Genomic DNA, 24,826 nt, shown 5'->3' with positions numbered 1-24,826 from the left:
AAGTTGGTTTGCGTTCAATTAGTTTCACTTTATTTATACGAAAAGACAAACAAACACTTGAAACAAGAGAATTTTTAAAACTCAATAAAAAAGACAAGAGACAATGTCCGTTTGCGAATTTGAGATATTATGATCTAAAAAATATAAGAAAACTTCTCCTGGAATCTAACTAACGCGAGAACCCCGATGCAAAAAGCCTTTCATGGACATACACAAATAAATAAATAACTTTTTGCATTTAATAAAAAAATATTCCGTTTTCTAATATTGTTACAATTCAATTTTATTACGTCAATTTCAATATTGTTTTCATTTTAATTTTTATAAATTAATTTTTGTGACCAGTGTACCCCTAATTATGTCCCAGTACTTTCCTCATATTTTGGAATATCTAAACTGTAAGAGAGCCTTTTTTTTTTTTTTTTTTTTTTTTAGTATAGTTGATAAATGTAACTTTATATTTTATTATTAGATTATAAAAAAAATATTGTAGTTAAAAAAATAAAATAAAAAAATGACTGATGCACAAAAATGTTACAAAAAAAAAAAAAAAAAAAAAAAGCCAATAAAAAACATTTTAATTGTATTTTACAATTTAAATATGGAAAAAAAATGCACTGATTTATGCAAATCAAACCTTTCTAATTATAAAATTTTAATAAAGATTATTTTCATTTTAACAAAATCTTTTTTATTGGTAAGCTTTTCTTATCAATTATAATAGTAAATTATGGTCTTCCATATAATGAAATCTATCCCATGATAACCTATAAACAATAAATCTTAATTCTTAAATTAAACCATAAAAGAACATTGACACAAAAAAAATTCCTCTTCCAAATCTTTAAATGTACAACCTTTCCTGGTAGCAAACAGTTCAATCGATAATAATCTGCACAAATAGTTGAATAAAGATGACATGGTAAACTTTAGGAAAGGGGGGGGGGGGCAATTGTTCAGGTATACCCTAACATGGTTTGGCGGACCCGAACAATACTGACTTTAGATTTTACCATTTCAGTTTTTCATACTTTATTTTCTGGTGATTATTATTGATTGGAAGGATCACTTTCAGATTACAAAACAATTAAAAAGGAATTGGTGGACCTAAACAATGCTGCCCCCTAACATTTATTTATTTTTTTTTTTTTCATTTATTCGTAAATTTTTCAGGTGTTTATCAGCGCTTACCGGCTTAAATTTGGAATTATAACGTTCTACTACAGTGAATACCCACTTTTTGGCCACTCCCGTTGTTAATGCTGCCACTAGCATTAACAATTTTTCCTTTTCAATTTATTTTGCCTATTTCTGCGGTACTTATAGATTACCCGATTAGCTTTTACATTACCAAAATACCTTGGAAAAAATTGTATACACCTCACCAATAGAAAAGGGAAACATTTAACAGCTAGGAGCAGCATTAACAACTGACGTGGCAAAAAAAAAAAAATCAACTTTTCATTGCTTGTACTGATGATAAATCTTTGTTTTAAACTATTATTAAAACTAAAATCTGTAGATCATAATAACCTCCAAATAAGATGTAATTTTTTATTTGTGTAAAATAAAAAAAACTTGAAATCTTGCGAAAATTAGAACATAACCATCACAAATTGATCCAACTTTTACAGTCATTACTAATACTAAATTTTTTTTAATCTGAAAATTAAGCCTGTACTTGGTGATAATCACCGGAAACCATTACGACAAACTGAAAAGTAAAAATTTAAAGGCTACGGCAATCATTGTTCACATCCACCGCAGTGTGTTTTGTTCGTTTCTTTTCCTCATGACACAATGTTCCCTCAAAAATAAATGCACTAGGTTATAATTAATTTTTAGTTCATTCTTTTATTTTTATTATAGGTTGAAGGCAGATGGTAACACCTGCAACACTATCCAACTTTTGACACGTTAGGTGAAAGCAAAGAATAATCACAGCATATAATTAAATCCCTTTGTTAATAATGTGTTTATAGATACTAACATACAGTACATTCATTTTGGCCACAGGTGCCAGTGCCCCGCTATTTTACTGAACTGGCAGTGGCTCCCACTAAAATACAGTTTTTTTTTTTTTTTTTTTTTTTTATAGGGTAGGGGGCATACTTCCACCAGGCAACACTGGTAGTATGTAATATATTGCTAGTATGTAATATATTGACGTTGGCATTCTGTGGATGGTCAACGTAAATGGAGATGTCCTGATATTATTGTAGTTCTTTTGTTAAAACTGCAAAGTTATTGATCTAAACTAGCAGTGACGCCCGCCATAGACTGGTTGTAAATTACACTTAAATGATATTTTAGTTCTTGCAGATTTCGTATATATTATTATAGAGTTAATGTTCTATCGATTTTTATATATTTTAAAGTTGTGATTTCAAAAATAAACAAAATAGATGAGTTGGGTGCATCAGCTTGAATCAAAACTGAAACCAAAACTTATGAAGAATTCTTGGTGAAATTTTTTATTACAAAACATAGGTCATAACAATTAAACAACAGTTACTCAGAAGTAAAAAAGATGTAAGCATGACACACAAAATAACACATGCTATCGTATTAACATATAGATATCCTTTTGAAGTACCATATATATGTCTTTGAAGTTTTTAACCTTTAAATCTATACCAAAAAAAAATATTTTTTATCATTCATTAGAAAACCATCTAGTTAGTAAGTCATTTAATCACCTGCAATCACTGCATCAACTCGCTCTCGAATTTACTATAATACCAATAATTTATTTTTCAAGGGATCATCAGTTGTTTACCATGAAACACTGTTTCGGGGATTTAAAAACAAAACAGTATATTACATCATGGCTCCCCAGCAGTGTTGATCAAACACCACCACCCTTAATCTTAGGAAGAAGACATGTTACAAACATTTGATCCAATTTCCTATTCTTAATTGCAATTACTAACCTTTTCATACTATAAAAATGAATTTCTTACCTGTGCGATTCATCAATTTCCACATTTAAAATGGAAACATTTTTTAATTTATCAGTCTTGTATTTATAAGATTAGGATGAATCCATTTAACTACTTATCACCCCCACTATGATTAGTATTTAGTATATTTACATTCTTATTTAAAATTAGATATATAAAGGTTAAAAATATTTTTACCTATATATATATATATATATATATATATATATATATATATATATATATATAGTAACAACCAAAACACCAAGTACACATATTGTTTACTTTATTAGCAGTGGACCTCTGAATGGAGTAGCCCAACATTCCCTAAAGCTCCCAAATTGAAGTCTCACCACAAGATGTAGTTAAGGGTCATACTAAAGATTGAGTTAATAATGCTATTTAACAAGTACCATTCCAAATCAGAGTAGACCTCTGAATAAATGGTAACAAAACTATTGCATGTATAGAGACAAACTAGGATAATAAAAATGCAAATGAATAAAATCAAATATTAATTTATCATGAACTATTTAAAAAAAAAAAAAAAGGATTGAGTCTTGGATGTTATATTTTTTCACACCCTATATATCAATATTTAGTGTCTATAAATGGCATAGAAAAGACTTACCTTGTATCCTCTGAAATGTCCTTTCATAAGGCTAGATGTAGGGTCAACACCCGTGAAGCGTATAACAGCTGTCGTAGAAGAATTTGCGGATGCAACTACATCAGTGATCTTCACATCAGGCACTATATAAAAAAAAAAATTTTTTTAAGTGAAATTTTAGAACTTTTTACAGAATAAGAATGAGAAATCATGACTCGACAAGAACTTGTTTACATTGGACTTGAAGATAACCATATTGCAGTCAGCTGGAAAGCAAGCCAGCAGAATAGAGTTCCACAGGCAAGCAGTTCTAGGAAAGAAGCTTTATTCATGGAACTAGCGGGGGGTACCCGGCGTTGCCCGGGTGTTTGGAGGTGTGTGTGGTTTTGGGTAAATCAAAACTCCGAGGGGGGTGGGAGGTTAAAATAAAAAAAAAAAGTTTTGATAGGTGAGTATGAGGATCGAACCCGAACCCTTGAGCAAAGTTGGAAATTAAAGTGTGGAAAAAAAAAACAAAATAACATGCGACATTAACCACTGGGCTACCGCGACATACAACAGAAACACATTTGAATTTATTTAAGTACTAAAAACAGAATTGACAGGTGGCCGCAATAAAAGTTAATTTTGCTGCTTCTATTTGACCTAATTAATGAGGTCAAATAGAAGTCATGCGTTTGGGTTTGTTTACCAAACTTTGACTGGTTTTTTCCCTAACAGATGTTGGGGAGTGGGTAACCAGCTCCATATTGTCCAAATTGAATAGCAATTGTCTGATATAAGAGGAGTTTGTCCCCACATTGATCAAAGCTGATTGCTTCTGGACGTTTCCCAGCACGATGCCGAGAACACACCGTTTGAATTTAGTTTCACTTTATACTAAAAAGCAGGACAAACAGGCGACAGAGCGAAATAGCGCGAATCTCATAAAAGTCGACGTAAATAAATCTAGAGGCGACCCGCATTCCCAAATCCTAGATATTATTATCTAGCGGGTATATAAATAGTTCTAAGCGATCATAACCGACCCCCCCCCCCGGGGATCGTGTGCGAGAAAAGCCTTTGTGAGACATACACGAAATGGTCTCACACAATTGCCTTTTAGATATAGATTTGCATTTAGTTTTAGACACTAATAGAGATTGAGGGGGGATTGTTGATAGTGGTTGTAGCTAGATGACGGTTTTTTCGTGAAAGTTTGGGATGGGGAACCATAGATCAGACGAGCACTTGCCATAAAAATAAAGATAAAGCAGAGACAGGCTCACAACCTCTCTTCTGCAGGAAAGAGGTTGCTGGGAAGAAAAAAAGGGCTAGGTTTTGGAGCTGATTTTGAACTTAGTCAAGGCAGGATAGTGCTCCGAGCAGCTCCCACCCATGTATGGCAACAATACTCCATTTTAGAACGTATCTGGCTCTTGTACAGGTAGAAGATTGCATTGAGAGTTAGAACGGTAATATGATGCAACTATTTTTCTAGTAACAGACATGATGTAATTCTTCCATTTCAGGTCAAGAGTAAAGGTCACACTCAGAAGCTTGTCTTTGGTTTAAATCTACTACCTCAATTGTTGTACATCAACTAACCCAAGAACTCATCTTATACCATCAGAGTCTACTATTCTGCATGCATCTCCTTATACTTTCCAGATTTTATCTTCATCTGATCTCATCAGAATTAAGCCCGTCTTAAACTTACATCATCCATCATATCATTCCTCTTTACGCAACACATGTTCTCAACCCTCACCGGCTAAGTTTTACTCCCATACATCATCACACTGTGTACACAGGTCTGATAGACTATTCTCTTGCTCGACACTCGTAACAGTCTTTTGTAAGTCCTAATTGTATCGCCTGTACTGAGGATTGAACCTTCAACCTCTAAAAAAAAAAAATTCACTTTGAACAAGTTAGTACTTTCAACCATTATGCCACAGACTCATGTTCATTTAATGTCTGAAATCTGTTGACTTGCATATGTTTGACTGACTATACAGTTGTAGACATGATTTTATGATCTGCTTTTTGGTGGCAGCTCAGACATCTGTTCACCATTTAGTTTGATCCGGTATCCACCTCATGAAGTTGCCAAGCTTTCAAGTTCTCCTTGATAGTTGCAGTCCAGGTCTTGCATTGATGGTCAATGCCAGACACGTCACGTATTTCCATGGTGCAGGCTGTTTACCCATCCACCCTTGCACTTGACACGACTTAACCAGCGGAGACGCTTATCACATACTGTCATTATTAAAATTTATGCCCCCTCTTCTTCCTAATCGAGTCATTTCCTTGACCATTTCGGCTGGCAGGATTTCTGATTCTGATTCCTGCTGTTTTTGAGGTAATTTTTTTTTTTTTTTTTTTTACAACGGTGTCACCGACGATAAGGATTAATAAGTCTACAGTGGTCAATGGGACAGTAACAGAGTAATTGTTAGTAGTGGAAATTTAGTAAATTGGATTACTTAAGGAGACAGTTCATCAAGAACTTGTTTACGTTGGACTTGAAAACTACCATATTATAGTCAGTCGGAAAGCAAGCAAATGGAAGAGTGTTCCACAGGTGTGCAGTTCTAAGAAAAAAGCTTTGTTTATGGAATCTACATTTAGGTTTAGGCACGGATAAAGAGAGGGGGAAATTATTAATAGCGTTTTCAGCTAGCTGCATGTTTCTCTTGAATTTTTGGCGAGGGAGGACCATAGATGCTCAGACGAGCACTTGCTATGAAAATAACGATAAAGCAGAGACAGGCTCGCAACGTTTCTTCTGTGAGAAAGAGGTTGCAGGGAAGAGAAAAGGGAATCCCCTAAAAGGCTGCGAAGTCTATTTTGAACTCTGTCAAGGCAGCTCCTGCCCAGATATGGCCACAGTACTCCATCCTTGGACGTACCTGGCTCTTATATAGATAGAGAATTGCATCAGCAGTGAGATATCTACTGGATCAATAAAAGAATCCAACCATTTTCCCAGCGACCTTGCCAACATATTTGATGTACGTGTTCCATTTAATATCAGGAGTAATGGTCAAGCCCAGGAGCTTGTCAAAACATAGAACCTCCCTAAGACAAAAGCCATTCATTTCAATTGATGCCAGATGGGGATCAGAGAGTTGATGATGTAAAGACAAAAGCTTGGTTTTAGAAACATTAAAAGTTACCAGCCACCTGTTTCCCCATTGTACCACATGCTCAAGATCAGAAGAAAGAGAATCATAGATAACTTGGTTGTTTACATTCTTTGAATTACTGCCATATATGGTAGTGTCGTCAGCATAATTATCTATGAATGAACTAAGGATACGATTTGGAAGATCATTGATGTAGATTAGGAAGAGAGTTGGGCCCAGGATGGAAGTCCGAGGGACTCCAGCATTAATAGCGTGAGCTTCTGATTTCTGCTCATCAACTACTACTCTTAAAAACCTATCAGAGAGAAATGGTTTAATAATTGAGAAGACATTCACAGCTATACCATAACTGGAGATCCTGTGAAGTAGACCTTTATGCCATACTCTATCAAAGGTCTTTCATATGTCAAGAGCAACTGCCCTAGAAAGGAAGCCTCCATGAAGAGATTCGCTAATCCTATGAGATATAATCGTTAGCACATCTGCTGTACATCTAGCAGAATGGAAACCATATTGCATGTCACTAAGAAGTTTATTTTTGCTGAGGTGGTTGTCTACTTCTCTATTTAACAGATTCCAGCAACTTACTCATGACGCACAGGAGACTTATAGGTTTGTACTGAGAGGGGGATGACCGATCACCGGAATTCTTAAATATTGGGCATACTGACAAGGTTTTCTAAGGTGTTGGAAGCAATTCTCCTTAAGACAATGCTTAAACAGCTTTGTTCTGGTAGAAGCTTTTTTTAGCACTAAAATAGCAATGCCGTCAGAGCTAGTTGCCTTACTGGAATCACGGTCATGTGAGATGGCTTATAAAAACTCTTGGAAGAGTATATCTACCTTTTTTTTTTTTTTTTTTTTTTTTTTTTTAAATTATGCAGTAGGATGCGGCTGGGGCTCGGTGATACATGCCCAAGACTCCAGTCCCCTTCCTACCATTGCCGACTTAAACTATTTGTAACAAACCCAAGATGGGATTTACAAGTTAGCCATCATTTATTACCAAATTCCTGGATTGCAACAGAGTCCGACACAAAAAGAGCTAGAATTAAGGGATGCACATGTGCAATCGGTTACTTGAACTTTCCACCCCAGATAAGTTCTCGCAACGTTTTTCACAAATCTTTTCTGTACAATTAACTTTTTCTTGTATCACTCGTTTGTTCACCCAGTAAAATTGATTTAAATATTGTACACCTTTGTGTTCCCTCTCGCAAACAATCTATCATATTCTGTTTCAGAGCTTATCCTCGATTTGTTACCGCATTCTCACATGTGAGAACTGAACTTTTTCCCGGGATAAAATTAATCCCAATATTATATCCAGAGGTGGCATTTAGACTTTTCCACAAAGAACAGAGTTGTCGACATACGGCATATTGAATGAAGCTTCGTGTACTCTAATAGGCAATACTATTATGATGAAAAGGTAGTTTAACATAGAATAGTCATAAAGAGAAAGACTATCAGAAGTTTAACCACTTACTCATCAAACCGTTAACTTTTTGTACAAATCAAGAATTTGTATGTATACCAGAAATCTAGCACTAACATTGAATTGCTACATTATAGTAGCAGCAGCATCTGTTCCAATTCAAGTAAGTGATTGTGTGAAATAGTCCCAAAAATGGAGTGTTTTATTAGCCCTAAAAGAGTCCCTGAGGCACACCGAAGAGTTATTGCGAAGTATAGACAAACAAAATTATAGAAATCAATTAGTTACAATTTTTCAGAAAGTTTTTTTTTTTTTTTTAAACCAAACGCATCAATTTTTTTTAATAAGCACAAAAGTGTCAATTTTAGCCATTTTAACATGAAAGAAACTCCAAGAGGGGTAACCGTTCTGTTACTTTTTTTACTCATATCATGTTTAATGTTTGTGCAAAATTTAAAAAAATTCCAAGGTGTAATTGTTGAGAAAAATGTGAACAGACGAATGGAAAAGGGTGAATTTACAGGTCCACTCTCTTTTTGTTGAAGGACCAAAAAAGAATGAAGAAAAAAAAGAAAAAAACAGAAAAAAATTAAACAGTTAGAAAGACCAAATGAGCGTGAAATTGTTTTTTTTTTAATAAATATTGCTCTTTATCTCCTATATAATAATTTCATCGCAGGAATTCCTCTCTGGACCAAATATCGTAGGTTTGCAATAACAGATGCCACATACAAATTGATTGCGTCTAGGTTATTAGCCACTATCTTATGTAATGTTTGAACACAATTTTAGACACATTAAATTATAATAAAATGCTACATTACATCCTAGGAGCAACACCATCACAATCATGACATCTATAGAGGAAGGAGTCCCTATTTTTCTCTATAAATATTTATTCTGCCGATTGCTACCAGTTGACACCAGGCCCTATTCTACATTTTCCTACGATACTTTCATTATAACCATTGTAATTGGTTATTAGCTACATACACATAACAATCTTTCCATTATCCAATTCAAAAAACAAATTCTCCCTTCTCAAAATCCATCCCATCCGATTTCCCGAGACCAGCCAATTCTATTCTACTAGAATCCATTTCTTCATACATAAATGAACGCTCAAGAAATTTTCTAATATGGCAGTGCCCTCTACATGATGCAATCGTGCTGAAAAAAAAAAAAAAAAAGCGCTTATAAACAGAAAATTAAATACTACTGTTAACCTTACACTCATCCATGCACAAACTGCTTACACACCAATATCTCCCTCCTCCCAACAAAAGAAACATTTACAGGTACCACTACTTTTCAATTTGGAGTGGCTTCTCAACCCTTACAGGATGCTATTTTTTTTCATTTGTTTTTTTGGGGGGAGGGGGTACATCTTTTATACTTATATTATTTTTTATTTACATTTACCATTACTGCGGACGATTTTAATTCTATACTTTCCAACGATTACCTAGGCTTCAACCATGTTACTTATCGTGTCAACCTTGCACGATGCTATTTTTTTTTGTTTTCGTTTGTTGACAGACAAGCAAATAATAAAAACTTTATTTTTATATACAAAACATTAGACCTAAAAGGTTGAAATAAAACCAGAAAAAAATTTCATTTTTTTTCCCCCCTTTATATTATTTTTTCATCATTTTATAGACTAAATTTACGACATTTGAGGCCGCCATATTGCTTTTAATAATTGGTGATTCCAAACTTTGACAAACTTTTAAAGGCCAAATTTGGCCTTTTATACACTCTTAATTAAAACATGGTTCCATGAAAGAGCATAAAAAAGGCCAAATTTGGTTTTGGGGGTGTATATTCTGAAAGCCGTTCTTAACATGAGGAGGTCGGGTGTGTATTCCAAAAGCTGTTCTTAACATAAGAAAATTGGGGGGGGGGGCTATTCCAAAAGCCATTCTTAACATAGTAAGCTGTTTTCATGAGAGGAGGGGAAAGCATGCTTCCAACGGGCAACCCTGGTTAACGGGTTCTACTAATTAAAAACAAAATTGAAATTTTTTCAATTTTTTGTGCGATGTTTTTGTGGAGTGGTTTTAGCTCTAGAGCTTTTTCACAATGAACCTCGAATGATGATTTCACTATTTACAAAATCCAGAGCGGCACTTACCATCTTCTCCTGAATAACCCAAGAAAGAGACAGGATCCACATCAGCATCTCCTTTACTATTCTGAGCTTTCATCGTAATTCTGTACGGCATGTAGACATTTCCCGTCGTAATGACCTTGCGCCTTATCCTCCAGTCTTGGATTGTGTAGACATCTTCACTGTCTGTACTGTTCTCTTTCTTTACGGTGATGACATAGCGAAAATCACGGCCATTGTGCATCAGTGGGCGCATCGGCTGTGCAAAACGAAAAAAAAAAAAAAAAAAGATACTTTCTACTTTCACAAAATTGAACGTTTGCCTCATCATCTCTATATAAAATTCCTATTTAGTTTGTCTTCCAATGGGACACGATCATTATTTTTTTAACTTTAAGAAAGGAAGAAAAAATAAAAATTGTCTCAGCCATCAAGGATTTCTCCTTCACTGACAGAAAAAGAAATTGAAGTGTAGCATCTGAAGAACAGATCCTACACTTTAATCTTGGCCCGAAGTTAGGCATGTTTATATATTTTTATGCACAAGAATCACTCCTTAATTAACCGATGATTATAATTATTAATTTTAGAACGCAGCTGCTAGGTGTAAGGGACCCAAATGTGGGATGTGTATATTTGTATGCACAGGGTTCACTCTTAAACTAATTAACTGATCATTATAAATCTTGAAACAGTTGCTAGTTATAAGAGCTTCAACCGTGGGTTATCAAATTTAATTTACTTTTATGGAAAAGGAGAGTTATCTGTTATCTTCTTGTGTTACAAGATTAACCCTGTAAACAAACAAGAATGTGAAACTACTACTACTGGTGATAATGGTGCTGGACGGGAGGGATTTTTCTTACAAAAACGAGGTACCAAAATAATTAGATAAGTTTTAAAAAATATATATTGCATACATTGTATCCAATTATTTATTTTTGTTCTTTTTTTTTGTAGAGCAAAGACTAAAGTCGACTTACGATTAACAAGTTTTGATTTTGAATTTTGACCCCCTCCCTTTTCTTTTAACTGTTTTAACCAGCTAAAGACCCACACACAAAAAAAAAAAAAAAAAAAAAAATGGAGACAAACAGACGTGGTGAGTTTTATAAATGAGATTTACTCTTTTAAATAAAATTATATAAAAAGTTCTGAAAACTTACCGTCCACTCTATAACTAACTTGCCCCTCTGATCGCCTCTAGTATGGACATTTCCAGGTTGTTCAAACGGAACAGTACTTGGAGTTTGACACATGTCCTCTGTGTGAGTGCTGGGTTCACTTATCCCAATCTTATTGGTAGCTAATACTCGGAACGTGTAATTGGCGTAGGGCGACATTTTAATGATGGCTTGGTTTGTGTTCAGATCACTTTGGGCTCCGAAATACCACTGGTCTTTCTCAAAACTTGTGTTGTATTGGATGATGAAATACTGAATGGGTGCGTTGTTGTCGCTTCCAGGTGTCCAACTGATGACAGCCTCGAAAGTCTCACATTTCACCTTCACTAAACTTGGAGATTCTGGTTTGGCTAGAAAGAGCAGAAAACAAAAAATTTTTTTGAGAAATTAATGGATATTGTCGCAGACATAAGACATTTGTACCTAATACAACTGAATAAATATATGTAGATATAGACATATATGTATGTACTTATTGATTTGTAAATCACCACTTGATTTCGCCTCCTTTCACCAACAGCGACTATATTTCATTCCTCGCATTGTGATAGCTTTCTAAATCTCTACTACATACCTATCCCCACACAATGCTTCAAGCAAACTACATATCAATCCTAAAAATGTTTGTATTTTTTTTTTTTTACAAAAGACTTACCACTTATCAAGACCTGGAGGCCACTTGAGGATAAGGGTTAAATTAAGGACATTAGCCAAGAGTTTTGTGTAATTTTTACATGAGAATTTATGATTGGTACAATTTGAATTATTCAGATAATTGTTTTGATCTTGGATGACAATGGTTCATCTGATGTAATCTCCATCTTCACATGTCTAGTCAAACTTGGGAATTTAAAAAAAACTATAATAAAATGGATATAAATAAGTAATGGGATGATTCCAATATTTTTCATAGTTCCAGTACAATTATCAATTCCGTACTAAATTCCCGATAAATATAAATCCCTTAATATTTTTCTATAAAATTATATTTCTGTATAACCATAAAAACGTCCAAGGATGGAATACTGCTGCCATATCTGGGCAGGAGCTGCTAAAAACAACCTATCCTGCCTTGACAGAGTACAAAATAGACTTCGTGGCTTAGTGAGGGATGCCCTTTTCTCTACCCTGCAACCTCTCTCCCACAGAAGAGACGTTGCGAGCCTCTCCTTGTTTTATCATTATTTCCATGGCAGGCGCTCATCTGAACTCCAATCTCTGGTCCCCCCTCTCCCATCTTTCACGAAAAACACCTGTGGTGTTGATAAGGGTGGCTTTATCAATTGAAATGGATGGCTCTCGTCTTGGGGAGGCTCCATGTTTTGACAAGCTTCTGGGTTTGACCCTTACTCCTGATCTGAAATGGAACACGTACATCAAATCTGTTGCTAGGGACGCTGGGAAAATGGTGGGATCCTTCTACCGCTCCAGAAGATATCTCATTACTGATGCAATTCTCTATCTGTATAAAAGCCAAGTACGTCCATGAGCAAAGCTTCTTTCTTAGAGCTGCACGCCAGTGGAACCCTCTGCCGCTTGCCTATTTCCCACCTGACTACAACTTGGACTTTTTCAAGTCCAACATAAACAAACTCCTGACAAACCGCCCCCTTAAGTAAGACACTCTATCTAACCACCCAATACTAATAAATTACTACAATACTATCTCATTGATTACTGTACATGCAATAACTCTTATCCCTGAGTGGCCTTCGGGCCTTGATAAGTAGTGAACCCCATGTAAAAAAAAAAAAAAAATGGCCAATGGTATGAAGTAGTCCAGTAAGTTCGAGTCGGGGAGGAGGGGGACTAGCGAGGAAAGTATAAAGTTATAGCACTCCTTCTAAAGCCAAGCCTGGGTCTCTTTGCCCCACCCAGGGTTTGCCAGCAGCCACCTGATCGCACCAGGGGATCAGCACACGGTAGGTACATTTTGGTGTTGAATTTCAAGCTGACTTTGAAGATGTGAGATGGCATGATGTGGCCCTCACTTGAAATCACACCAAAGACCATAACCAGAAACTTTGTTTTCATCAACCTGCGCATGTCTGTTATTTGTGGCAATCCAGCGATGCATTTTGAGGATGCTGGCAATGGTCCTGTTGTCATAACTTGAATCGGTAGAGAGCATGAATTGTACAGTGGCACATCTCTGATCTAGCTCATTGATCATTGTGTCACTTTCAGACATGATATCCTCTCGCTCTTGGGATTTGTACACAACTGGCCAACTAGTAGATGGTCTGCAACAAAAAAAAAAGAAAAGAAAACTGGTTCTCTTCAAACAGAAATGGAATCATGTTATCTTTTCTAGGGTGACAATCTTATCATTCCATTTATCCATCAGGATAAAGGTTTTGTTCTGATGAGAGTAAACATTTATCATTTTATGATTAAATGGTAATGTTGTGAAACAACTTGCCGGTTTTGTTATTCTTTAAAATTGTGAAAATGAAACGTAGGCTTCTGTTAAAAAAAAATCTTACCTCTGACAGTCAACATAGCTGATGCCTTGGCTTCGTCTAAGCCATTTGAAGCCACACAGGTGTATCTTCCCGCATCTCGAATTGTTATTCCACTGATGGTTAAAGAATTGTCTTGGAAATTCTGCGCCATTCTTTGTTCCCCCGTTGTTATTGGTTTATCGTCCTTCATCCAAGTGATCTTCAATTTGGATACTTCCATTGGATCAGTCGTTCCGGCACAAGTAAATTTGGCATCAGTTCCAGCATTCGCTTCCAAATCTAAAGGAATTTGTTCAATACGTGTTTGTCCTGGGAATTAAAAATATATAATGTTATGCATTTTCTTAAACAATCCAAATTTACAAACACTATTTTGTACAACTATAGCAAAGTTCAATAGTATTTTTATCAAAGAGTCTATGTAAGGAGATTATGAGCTGAAAAATACTGACTGATTACGAAACAGTAAACTTTCCATTTAACCAGCAGATTAGGGGAGGTGGGGACCACCAAATCTTCTGGTTTTTGTTTTTTCTGATACTATTATTTCTTCTATTATACTTCAATTTAATGTCTAGATAGAGCCATTGTTTCGCAAAGTGTTATTGTAACTATTGTTATGAAATATTTCTTCAGCAGAGGAACTGTTGCTAATTCTTTGACTGATTGATATTAGTATATGCTTAATATTTGCAGGGGGGGAGCTTTGAGTGATGTTCATTTTTTTTTTTTTTTTAACAAAGGAATTACCGTTATCAAGGCCTGGAGGCCACTCGAGGATAAGGATCAATGAGTGTACAGTAATCAATGGAATAATATAGTAATCATTAGTAGTGAAAATTTGGTAAATTGTATTACTTAAGGGGACGGCTCATCAAGAACTTGTCCAAGTTTGATTTGAAGACGACTATATTGTAGTCAGCTGAAAAGCAGGGAAATGGAAAAGAGTTCCACAGGCGTGCAGTTCTAAGAAAGAAACTTTGTTCATGGAATCTACGTTTAGGTACAGATAAAGAGTGAGGTAAATTATTGATAGTGGCTTCAGCTAAACGAGTGTTTTTCATGAAAGATTGGCAAGGGAGGACCATAGATTGGAGCTCAGATGAGCACTTGCCATGATAATAACGGTAAAGCAGAAACAGGCTCACAAGGTCTCTTCTGTGAGGAAAGAGGTTGCAGGGAAGAGAAAAGGGCATCTCCTACTAGACTACGAAGTCTATTTTGAATTCTGTCAAGGCACGATAAGGTGCTTACCTAAAAAGTTTGTGATCTTAATTCCTGCTGTGATCAACTTGAAGTATTTTGAGATCGTTTTCAGCTTTGGAATTAGTAAGGTTTTAACTATAGGTATACCATCATCCTTATATAAGCTTATATCCTTAATGTTAATTTTATTAGATGCAATTAGCTTATACAAAATAAACAGTCCTATAAAATCAGACATCTCTGGAATCCAGTCAGCCTAACACCGCATCAAATGAATCATTACCCATTGATACTAGCTAAAAAAAAAAAAAGTTACCTACCATCCGACGATTATTAATCTAAGGACTAATTTTACATTACATATCTTGGCACATGTACAGTTTAATCAAGGCATTAAAAAATGAAAATATCGAAAAAAGTTTATATTGTACATATCCATTTTGGACTGAAGATCTTGGAATAGTTTTTTTGGGATTTTTTTACAACAGAAAATGTTTTTATGACAGCGCATTGAAGAAAGAAATCTTGGAATTTTTTGAACATGCTACGGGGAGATAACTCAGTTTAAAGTGCCGACACTCCCTTCCCATCTTTAATACTAGCTTTTCATCCCAAAAATCGAACCTTTCCTCCCGGTATCAGAAATTGTTTTGTCGCTGGAAAAAAAAAAAAAAATATATATATATACTTGATGAAATTAAGTGAATTTTATTTTTTTTTTTTTCAGAAACCTTCATTCCACAACAGATATGTACAATTTAAACTTTTTTGATATTTTCATTTTTTAATGCCTTGATTAAACTATACAAGTGCCCATATCTTTGATAAAAATTTAATGTTATTTTTAAAGCAAATAGTTTTTATTTGAATTACTTCCCTTGAAAATTAACAAACATAATTCGAGAAATGTTTTGGTAATTTCCTTTCATTAGAATTTTCTGTTAATAAACAAATATTTATATATTTTACAAGACTAGAAGTCCATCTGGCATGGCCCGGTTATAAAATAAGTTTAAATATATTTCATATTTATTATTATAGAGTTAGTTCTCTACTGGTTATTATATTGTACCCAATATATAGTGATTTCAAATGTAAAAAGCAGAAAGAAAAAAATGACTCCGAATCGAAACCAAAACACAGCTCTACAGCCTTATTCGTTACCTTTTGAACCACATTCATACACACGTAAAAAATTAAAAATAATGTTTAATTTATAAATTTATAAATGTATATTTGTGCATGCTTGCCAAGTTCCAATTTTTACAATTTTAACTCCTTAGCAGCTATTTTTACCGGCTAAAGACCAAATCAAATTTGTTCCACAGGTTCAAATCCTATATACTCAAGTTTTAAGTCTATAGATCAAAACTGACAGGAGTTTGTGGAGACCGTTCCTCAGATAGATAAACAGACAAGGTCACATATATATATATATATATATATATATATATATATACATACACACACACACACATATTTTATTACAAATGCATAACACTTAACATAAATTTATTAAAAAACTGTTTAAAAATAGACTCATTCCAATAAGACACTCTATTAAAGGGTTTTGTATTATTATTAGGTAATCCTTCAAACTCCTCAGCTTCACCGGAAATGTAGACTGGAACAAATACATTGAGACCATTCAACGATGCATGGAGTATTTTTGCCATATCTGGGTTGTTGCATCTATCATTAGTCTCTTCCTCTTGGACAGGATCCAAAGAAGAGTCTCCAATCTAATCTGTCCCGCACTGTCAACTAAGCTCCAACCTCAAGGAGTTTCTTTCAGTTGGACTTTCATTCAAGAAACATTACCAGACTTCTTAACAGCAAGTCAACAACTTAACTCCGTCGCTAATGCAGGTTTCTGTGTGGAATCTTCATTATTCCAGATTGTTCTGAAAACATTCTTAATAGAATATTTTAATATTCTATTCATTTTTATGAGGAAAATGGAAGGTCATAAAATGCTCTCTCAGAACAATGACCATGCTATAGTCAGCCGGAAAGCAGCTCTAGAGTATTGTATTCCATAGACGGACAGTTTTAGGAAAGGAACTTTGCTAACGGAATTTTCGTTTAGTTTTAGGAATAGATAGAGAATGAGGGAAATTGTTGACGGTTGTCATAGCTAGACAAACCGACATGAGGATAAGCTAGCAGATTGATGACAAATTTAAATTCTTCAAACAATTTTCATGCCAACAAAAATTCATAGGAATATGTGTACACAGCAGGATGAAGGTTACAGTTATATCCAATGCGATCAAACAATATTTGTAAAATTTAAAGTTAACAACTTTCTCTTTAGATCAATTGAACAGTTAGGATTTTTCTGAAAGAATTTACCAAAGATAATAAAATACTCACGTCTAACGATTAAACGTCCAGATCCAGACACTTCTCCATACCGATTCTTCGCAATACAAGTGTAATCCCCTGCGTCTGCAACAACAAGGTCCTAAATGGAAAAAATTAAAATGGGATGAAAAAAAAAAATTATAAATGAAAAAAGATTTTAAATAAAATAGTGAAAACAAATTTTTTTTTTTTTTTTTTTTTACTTCCTCTAATTGGAATCATTTTATTTTGTAAACACAAGAAAAAAACTGCAAAATATGTCTTTACGAAGATGGGTAGAGTGCATATCTCTGACAATAAAATATCAATGTTATTGTTGTTGTATAGCATTCACTCTAGGTGGGTTGAACCAGCTTCCTTCAGAGGAGGGAATAAATAACTCTAAGAGAAAGATATTTTAAACTCAACCATGACATGCGACAAAAAATTATATTTTAAATTCAACCATAAAAAGCAACAGAAAAAAAACATTTCAAAATCAACAACAGACTACAAAAACTATTTCATACTTAAATCAGGAAAACTAAATAAAATATTTCCGATGGAAGTGTAACAGACCAATGGACATATAAAAAAGAATTACAAACCTGTATATGTAGGTCGCCATTACTCAATGTACGATAACGACCACCTGTGATTTGCTTATCATCTTTGTACCATAGCACCTGTGGTTTCGGTTGCCCAGCCGTTTGGCAACTCAAATTTGTACTTCGTCCCTCAGCAGATTTCTGGACTTCTGCTGGCGCCTTCACAAATTCTGGCTTCTCCTCTGAAAATAGCAAAGAGAAACCAAACTTTTGTTTCTTCAAAGAAATATAATCTTAAGTATGAGACGAAAGATTAAACACTAAGAGTTGGATAAAATAATGGTGAAATAAATTTTTTATGGTTTCAAAACTTAACACGTCTTCTAATTAAATTTACTTCTCGAGAAGGCTCCATATTTTGACAAGCTTCTGGGTCTGACCTTATTACTGATCTGAAATAGAGAATATACATCAAATCTGTTGCCAAGGTTGCTGGAATAATGGTTGGATCATTCTACCACTCCAGTAGATCTCACTGCTGATGCAATTCTCTATCTGTATAAGAGCCAAGTACATCCTAGGATGTTGCCACATCTGGACAGGAACTGTGCAAAGCACCCTCTCCTGCCTTGCCAGAGTTCAAGGCCAACTTCGTAACCTAAGTGATGCCCTTTTCATTCCCTACGTCTTTCCCACAGAAAAGACGCTCTATTGCTATTTTTATAGCAAGTACTTGTCTGAGCTCTAATCTATGATTCTCTCTTGCCAAACTTTCACAAACACTTGTCTAGCTGAAACCACTATCTATGCCTAAACCTAAATGGATTCCATGAACAAAGCTGGTTTCCTAGAACTGCCTGCCTGTGGAACTGTTCTGCTAGCCTGCTTTCCAGCTGACTTCAATATGGCCGTTTTAAAGTCCAATGTAAACAAGTTCTTGTTGAGCCAACCCCTTAAGTACTCCAATTTACCAAATTTCCATTATTAACAATCATTATGCTATTGTGCCAATGACTACCGTACACTCATTAATCCTTATCCTTGAGTGGCCTCTGGGCCTTGATAAGAAATGACTCCTTTGTAAAAATTCACTTGTAAAAATCAGTTGCTTTGATTACTGGCACCAGTGTTATCTTCTATAATATAAAAGGCAAAATGGGTGCGTTTGTGTACGTCTGCGAAAGGCTTTTTTTTTTGGGGGGGGGGGGAGGTTCTCACATTGGTTACGTTTATGGAAAATTTTTCTTGTACTCCTTAGATCATATCTCCTATTTGCAGTGTTTGTCTTTTTTGTATAAAAGCGAAACTGATCAAAGCAAGCACAAGCGCCTCCTGGCCTTCTGGGTTGGGACGTCTTGAAGGCAATTAGCTTTGATCAATGTGGGGGAAACCATTCATATCAGACAGTTGCTATTCATTTGGACACTCCCATAGTTCCCCTTTTTTGGGGAAGCTGGTTTGCCCCAACATCATGGGGAAACAAATATGGCAGAAAGTTGAAAGCTTAACTGGCCTACAGCCAGATTTAAGTGCGCCATTCTTAACTATTTATTTAGCTATGGTGTAATAGCTGACATCACTAAATTTTAACGCTTTACATTTAGTCATGGCGTAGCGGTAAACTCTCAGATTTTATTTCACTTTCTTTTCTGCCTTCGCGTTGCGGGTTTAAGCCTGCCTGCCGATTACGTTTTTTTTTTTTTTTTGCTGCTCAACACACACCTACAATACATACACATGAGCACCCTCGCTAGTCTAATATATAAAAGGCAAAATGTGTGTGTTTGTATATCTGCCAAAAACTTTTGACAGACGCAACTAATACTGACAAAATTGGTATTGTTTTATAGCTCGGTCTCTTGGCTGACAAATATCCAAAATGATTGGCCAAAAACATACATTCTTTGACTCAACTGAGCCATTTTCTACAAGGAGGGGGTCACTTTTTTTGTCCACATTTTTGCAAAGTCATCATACGTGTTTGCAATGACTAAGCTTAATTTGAACGGCAGCGAAGTTGTATGTTACGGTGGCTGCGGGAGTTAAGTAGTTTGCTTTTTTTCACCGTCTTTTCTGCCTTTGCATTACAGGTTTAAGCATGCCTGCCTACTCTTTCTTTTTTTCTTATCTCGAGGCTTACGTAATGCGATTTTTTCCTTTCAAAATAAAAACTGAATTATTATTTTTTAGATTTTTCACACCTCTTGACACCCAGGCTGTGTCTAAATTTTTTTCTTCTGGCTCTTGCTCAATATACTGCACCACCTCGCCATACCCAGGCAATGCCATGTACCCCCGCTAGTCTTGCATATATACTGAATTACCTCCCTTTATATTTCATACAAACAAATTTATCTGTTTGATCTGATGGGTGTGGTGCAAACAGACTTCATGTCGATGATAGTTTTTTTCACTTGTATTTTTGTGCGGGTTTTGCTTTAAGGATTTTGATTGGAGGTGGGGACCAAGTAAGAAATCTGAGCAAAAAAATGGCACAGAACCACACAGCAAAATTTTAATTCATGTTGAGGACCAAAACTGAGCCCATCAAGATGTTTCAGTGAAAAAACATCCCATATTGCTTTTCAAGAAACCGATTCCACGCTCTGATGAAGATGCATGCTACCAAAACTAATTGTAAATTTTTTTAAAATAAATTAAATAAAAAATAAAAAACTGTAAGCTCCTTAACAAATAAAAAAAATTAAATTAACTATTTTTTTCATTTTTTTTGTTTTAACATTTGATCAGTGCTTGGCTTGTTCCAGCAGTTCTAATCAGCTGCTGGTTGAGCCGAGCCAACAGGTCAAAGGATGCATTAGCACGGGCAGCTAACTGTAGAGAAAAATAAAGACTTTGAAAAAGAGATCACATAAGAGATGGAGATAACATTGGAGATCACATGAGAGGCATGGAGAACATTCGAAATCATGTGACGTTACGATCGTAACAATGAGGAAATAAATGTTGTTACAAAGAAAAAGTGAGTTGAAGTTCTTTTCTAGTCTATGTCTACTTTGCGACTGAGGCCACAACGTATGGTTCCTAGACAATGTTACATATCATCCATCAGATTAAATCTTATTCTTTAGTGGCTTGTGACCTTGGTAAGTGATGACTGTGTATAAAAAAAAAATAAACGGATAAACATATAAACAATTTATTCTAGTGAATTTTTACACCACAGATTTTGTACGTGATTGCTTCATAGTTAAAGCATTAGTAACAACTGAAAATGTGGCCATATCAACATTCATTAATCAGACGTAAAGACAGAAAAAATGGGGTTTTTAACATAAAGATTAAAAAGTTAACATAAGATGAAAAACTGATTAAAAGATGTCAAAGAAGAAAAAACCGTCAAACAAGAAGAAAAAACGTCAGAGAAGAAGAAAAAGCATTAGAGAGGAAGAAAAAGCATTAGAGAGGAAGAAAAAGCATTAGAGAGGAAGAAAAAGCATTAGAGAGGAAGAAAAAGCGTCAGAGAGGAAGAAAAAGCGTCAGAGAGGAAGAAAAAACGTCAGAGAGGAAGAAAAAAACGTCAGAGAGGAAGAAAAAAACGTCAGAGAGGAAGAAAAAAACGTCAGAGAGGAAGAAAAAAACGTCAGAGAGGACCAAGGAACATTAGAGAAGAAGAAGAAAACGTCAAAGAAAAAAACGTCAAAGAAAAACAAAAAAACAGAGAAAAAATGTCAAAGAAAAAAAAAGAGAAAAAATGTCAAAGAAAAAAAAAGAGAAAAAATGTCAAAGAAAAAAAAAGAGAAAAAATGTCAAAGAAAAAAAAAGAGAAAAAATGTCAAAGAAAAAAAAAGAGAAAAAATGTCAAAGAAAAAAAGAGAAAAAATGTCAAAGAAAAAAAGAGAAAAAATGTCAAAGAAAAAAAGAGAAAAAATGTCAAAGAAAAAAAGAGAAAAAATGTCAAAGAAAAAAAGAGAAAAAATGTCAAAGAAAAAAAGAGAAAAAATGTCAAAGAAAAAAAGAGAAAAGATGTCAAAGAAAAAAAGAGAAAAGATGTCAAAGAAAAAAAGAGAAAAGATGTCAAAGAAAAAGAGAAAAGATGTCAAAGAAAAAGAGAAAAAATGTCAAAGAAAAAGAGAAAAAATGTCAAAGAAAAAGAGAAAAAATGTCAAAGAAAAAGAGAAAAGATGTCAAAGAAAAAGAGAAAAAATGTCAAAGAAAAAGAGAAAAAATGTCAAAATAAAAGAGAAAAAATATCAAAGAAAAAGAGAAAAAAATGTCAAAGAAAAAGAGAAAAAAATGTCAAAGAAAAAGAGAAAAAATGTCAAAGAAAAAAAGAAAAAATGTAAAAGAAAAAAAGAGAAAAAATGTCAAAGAGAAAAAAATATCAAAGAAAAGACAAAAATGTCAAAGAAAAAAAAGAGAAAAATGTAAAAGAAAAAAAGAAAAAAATGTAAAAGAAAAAAAGAGAAAAAATGTCAAAGAAAAAGAGAAAAAATTTCAAAGAAAAAAAAGAGAAAAAATTTCAAAGAGAAAAAATGTCAATGAAAAAAAAAGAGAAAAAAATGTCAAAGACAAAAAAAGAGAAAAAATGTCAAAGAAAAAAAAAGAGAAAAAATGTCAAAGAAAAAAAAAGAGAAAAAATGTCAAAGAAAAAAAAAGAGAAAAAATGTCAAAGAAAAAAAAAGAGAAAAAATGTCAAAGAAAAAAAAAGAGAAAAAATGTCAAAGAAAAAAAAAAGAGAAAAAATGTCAAAGAAAAAAAAAGAGAAAAAATGTCAAAGAAAAAAAAAGAGAAAAAATGTCAAAGAAAAAAAAAGAGAAAAAATGTCAAAGAAAAAAAAAGAGAAAAAATGTCAAAGAAAAAAAAAGAGAAAAAATGTCAAAGAAAAAAAAAGAGAAAAAATGTCAAAGAAAAAAAAAGAGAAAAAATGTCAAAGAAATAAAAAGAAAAAATGTCAAAGGAAAAAAAAGAGAAAAAATGTCAAAGGAAAAAAAAGAGAAAAAATGTCAAAGAAAAAAAAAGAGAAAAAATGTCAAAGAAAAAAAAAGAGAAAAAATGTCAAAGAAAAAAAAAAGAGAAAAAATGTCAAAGAACAAAAAACGAAAAAATGTCAAAGAAAAAAAGAGAAAAAATGTCAAAGAAAAAGAGAAAAAATGTCAAAGAAAAAGAGAAAAAATGTCAAAGAAAAAGAGAAAAAATGTCAAAGAAAAAGAGAAAAAATGTCAAAGAAAAAGAGAAAAAATGTCAAAGAAAAAGAGAAAAAATGTCAAAGAAAAAGAGAAAAAATGTCAAAGAAAAAAAGAGAAAAAATGTCAAAGAAAAAGAGAAAAGATGTCAAAGAAAAAGAGAAAAGATGTCAAAGAAAAAGAGAAAAAATGTCAAAGAAAAAGAGAAAAAATGTCAAAGAAAAAGAGAAAAAATGTCAAAGAAAAAGAGAAAAAATATCAAAGAAAAAGAGAAAAAATATCAAAGAAAAAGAGAAAAAAATGTCAAAGAAAAAAAGAGAAAAAATGTCAAAGAGAAAAAAATGTCAAAGAAAAAAGAGAAAAAAATGTCAAAGAAAAAGAGAAAAATGTCAAAGAAAAAAAGAGAAAAATGTCAAAGAAAAAAAAAAGAAAAATGTCAAAGAAAAAAAAGAGAAAAATGTCAAAGAAAAAAAAGAGAAAAATGTCAAAGAAAAAAAAAGAGAAAAAATGTCAAAGAAAAAGAGAAAAAATGTCAAAGAAAAAAAAAGAGAAAAAATGTCAAAGAAAAAAAAGGAGAAAAAATGTCAAAGAAAAAAAAAGAGAAAAAATGTCAAAGAGAAAAAATGTCAAAGAAAAAAAAAGAGAAAAAATGTCAAAGAAAAAAAAAGAGAAAAAATGTCAAAGAAAAAAAAAGAGAAAAAATGTCAAAGAAAAAAAGAGAAAAAATGTCAAAGAAAAAAAAAGAGAAAAAATGTCAAAGAAAAAAAAAGAGAAAAAATGTCAAAGAAAAAAAAAGAGAAAAAATGTCAAAGAAAAAAAAATGTCAAAGAAAATAGAGAAAAATTTCAAAGAAAAAAAAGAGAAACATGTCAAAGAAAAAAAAAGAGAAAAATGTCAAAGAAAAAAAAGAGAAAAATGTCAAAGAAAAAAAAGAGAAAAATGTCAAAGAAAAAAAAGAGAAAAATGTCAAAGAAAAAAAAGAGAAAAATGTCAAAGAAAAAAAACAGAAAAATGTAAAAGAAAAAAAACAGAAAAATGTAAAAGAAAAAAAACAGAAAAATGTCAAAGAAAAAAAAAGAGAAAAAATGTCAAAGAAACAGAGAAAAAATTTCAAAGAAAAAAAAAGAAAAAATGTTAAAGAAAAAGAGAAAAAATTTCAAAGAGAAAAAATGTCAAAGAAAAAAAAAGAGAAAAAATGTCAAAGAAAAAAAAAGAGAAAAAATGTCAAAAAAAAAAGAGAAAAAATGTCAAAAAAAAAAAAAAGAAAAAAAATGTCAAAGAAAAAAAAGAGAAAAAATGTCAAAGAAAAAGAGAAAAAATGTCAAAGAAAAAGAGAAAAAATGTCAAATAAAAGAGAAAAGATGTCAAAGAAAAAGAGAAAAAATGTCAAAAAAAAAGAGAAAAAATGTCAAAAAAAAAGAGAAAAAATGTCAAAGGAAAAAAAAAGAGGAAAAATGTCAAAGAAAAAAAGAGAAAAAATGTCAAAGAAAAAAAGAGAAAAAATGTCAAAGAAAAAAAAACGAAAAAATGTCAAAGAAAAAAAAACGAAAAAATGTCAAAGAAAAAAAAACGAAAAAATGTCAAAGAAAAAAAAGAGAAAAAATGTCAAAGAAAAAAAAAGAGAAAAAATGTCAAAGAAAAAAAAAGAGAAAAACTGTCAAAGAAAAAAAAAGAGAAAAACTGTCAAAGAAAAAAA

The 24,826-nt window shown here is 33.2% G+C and overlaps 1 protein-coding gene across 2 annotated transcripts in view; it reads right to left on the bottom strand.

Moving 5' to 3' along the window:
* The window catches only part of LOC145265379 (neuroglian-like), a 148,089-nt gene that overhangs the window by 70,060 nt on the left and 53,203 nt on the right, over nucleotides 1–24,826 (bottom strand). For both annotated transcript variants that reach the window (XM_080121171.1, XM_080121172.1), the window contains exons 10-15: nucleotides 18,044–18,225; nucleotides 17,466–17,556; nucleotides 13,905–14,192; nucleotides 11,401–11,768; nucleotides 10,259–10,493; nucleotides 3,574–3,695 (exon numbers count right to left, since the gene is read on the bottom strand). In XM_080121171.1, the coding sequence (XP_079977297.1) occupies nucleotides 3,574–3,695; nucleotides 10,259–10,493; nucleotides 11,401–11,768; nucleotides 13,905–14,192; nucleotides 17,466–17,556; nucleotides 18,044–18,225 (1,286 nt within the window). The remainder of the gene's footprint in view (nucleotides 1–3,573; nucleotides 3,696–10,258; nucleotides 10,494–11,400; nucleotides 11,769–13,904; nucleotides 14,193–17,465; nucleotides 17,557–18,043; nucleotides 18,226–24,826) is intronic.

Source organism: Euprymna scolopes, chromosome 40 (genome assembly GCF_053919585.1).
Source record: "Euprymna scolopes isolate OS-2025 chromosome 40, ASM5391958v1, whole genome shotgun sequence".
In the NCBI taxonomy this organism is placed as follows: domain Eukaryota; kingdom Metazoa; phylum Mollusca; class Cephalopoda; order Sepiida; family Sepiolidae; genus Euprymna; species Euprymna scolopes.
The sequence above is the reverse complement of the archived record's forward strand: the minus strand, read 5'-3'. Positions and strand labels throughout refer to the sequence as shown.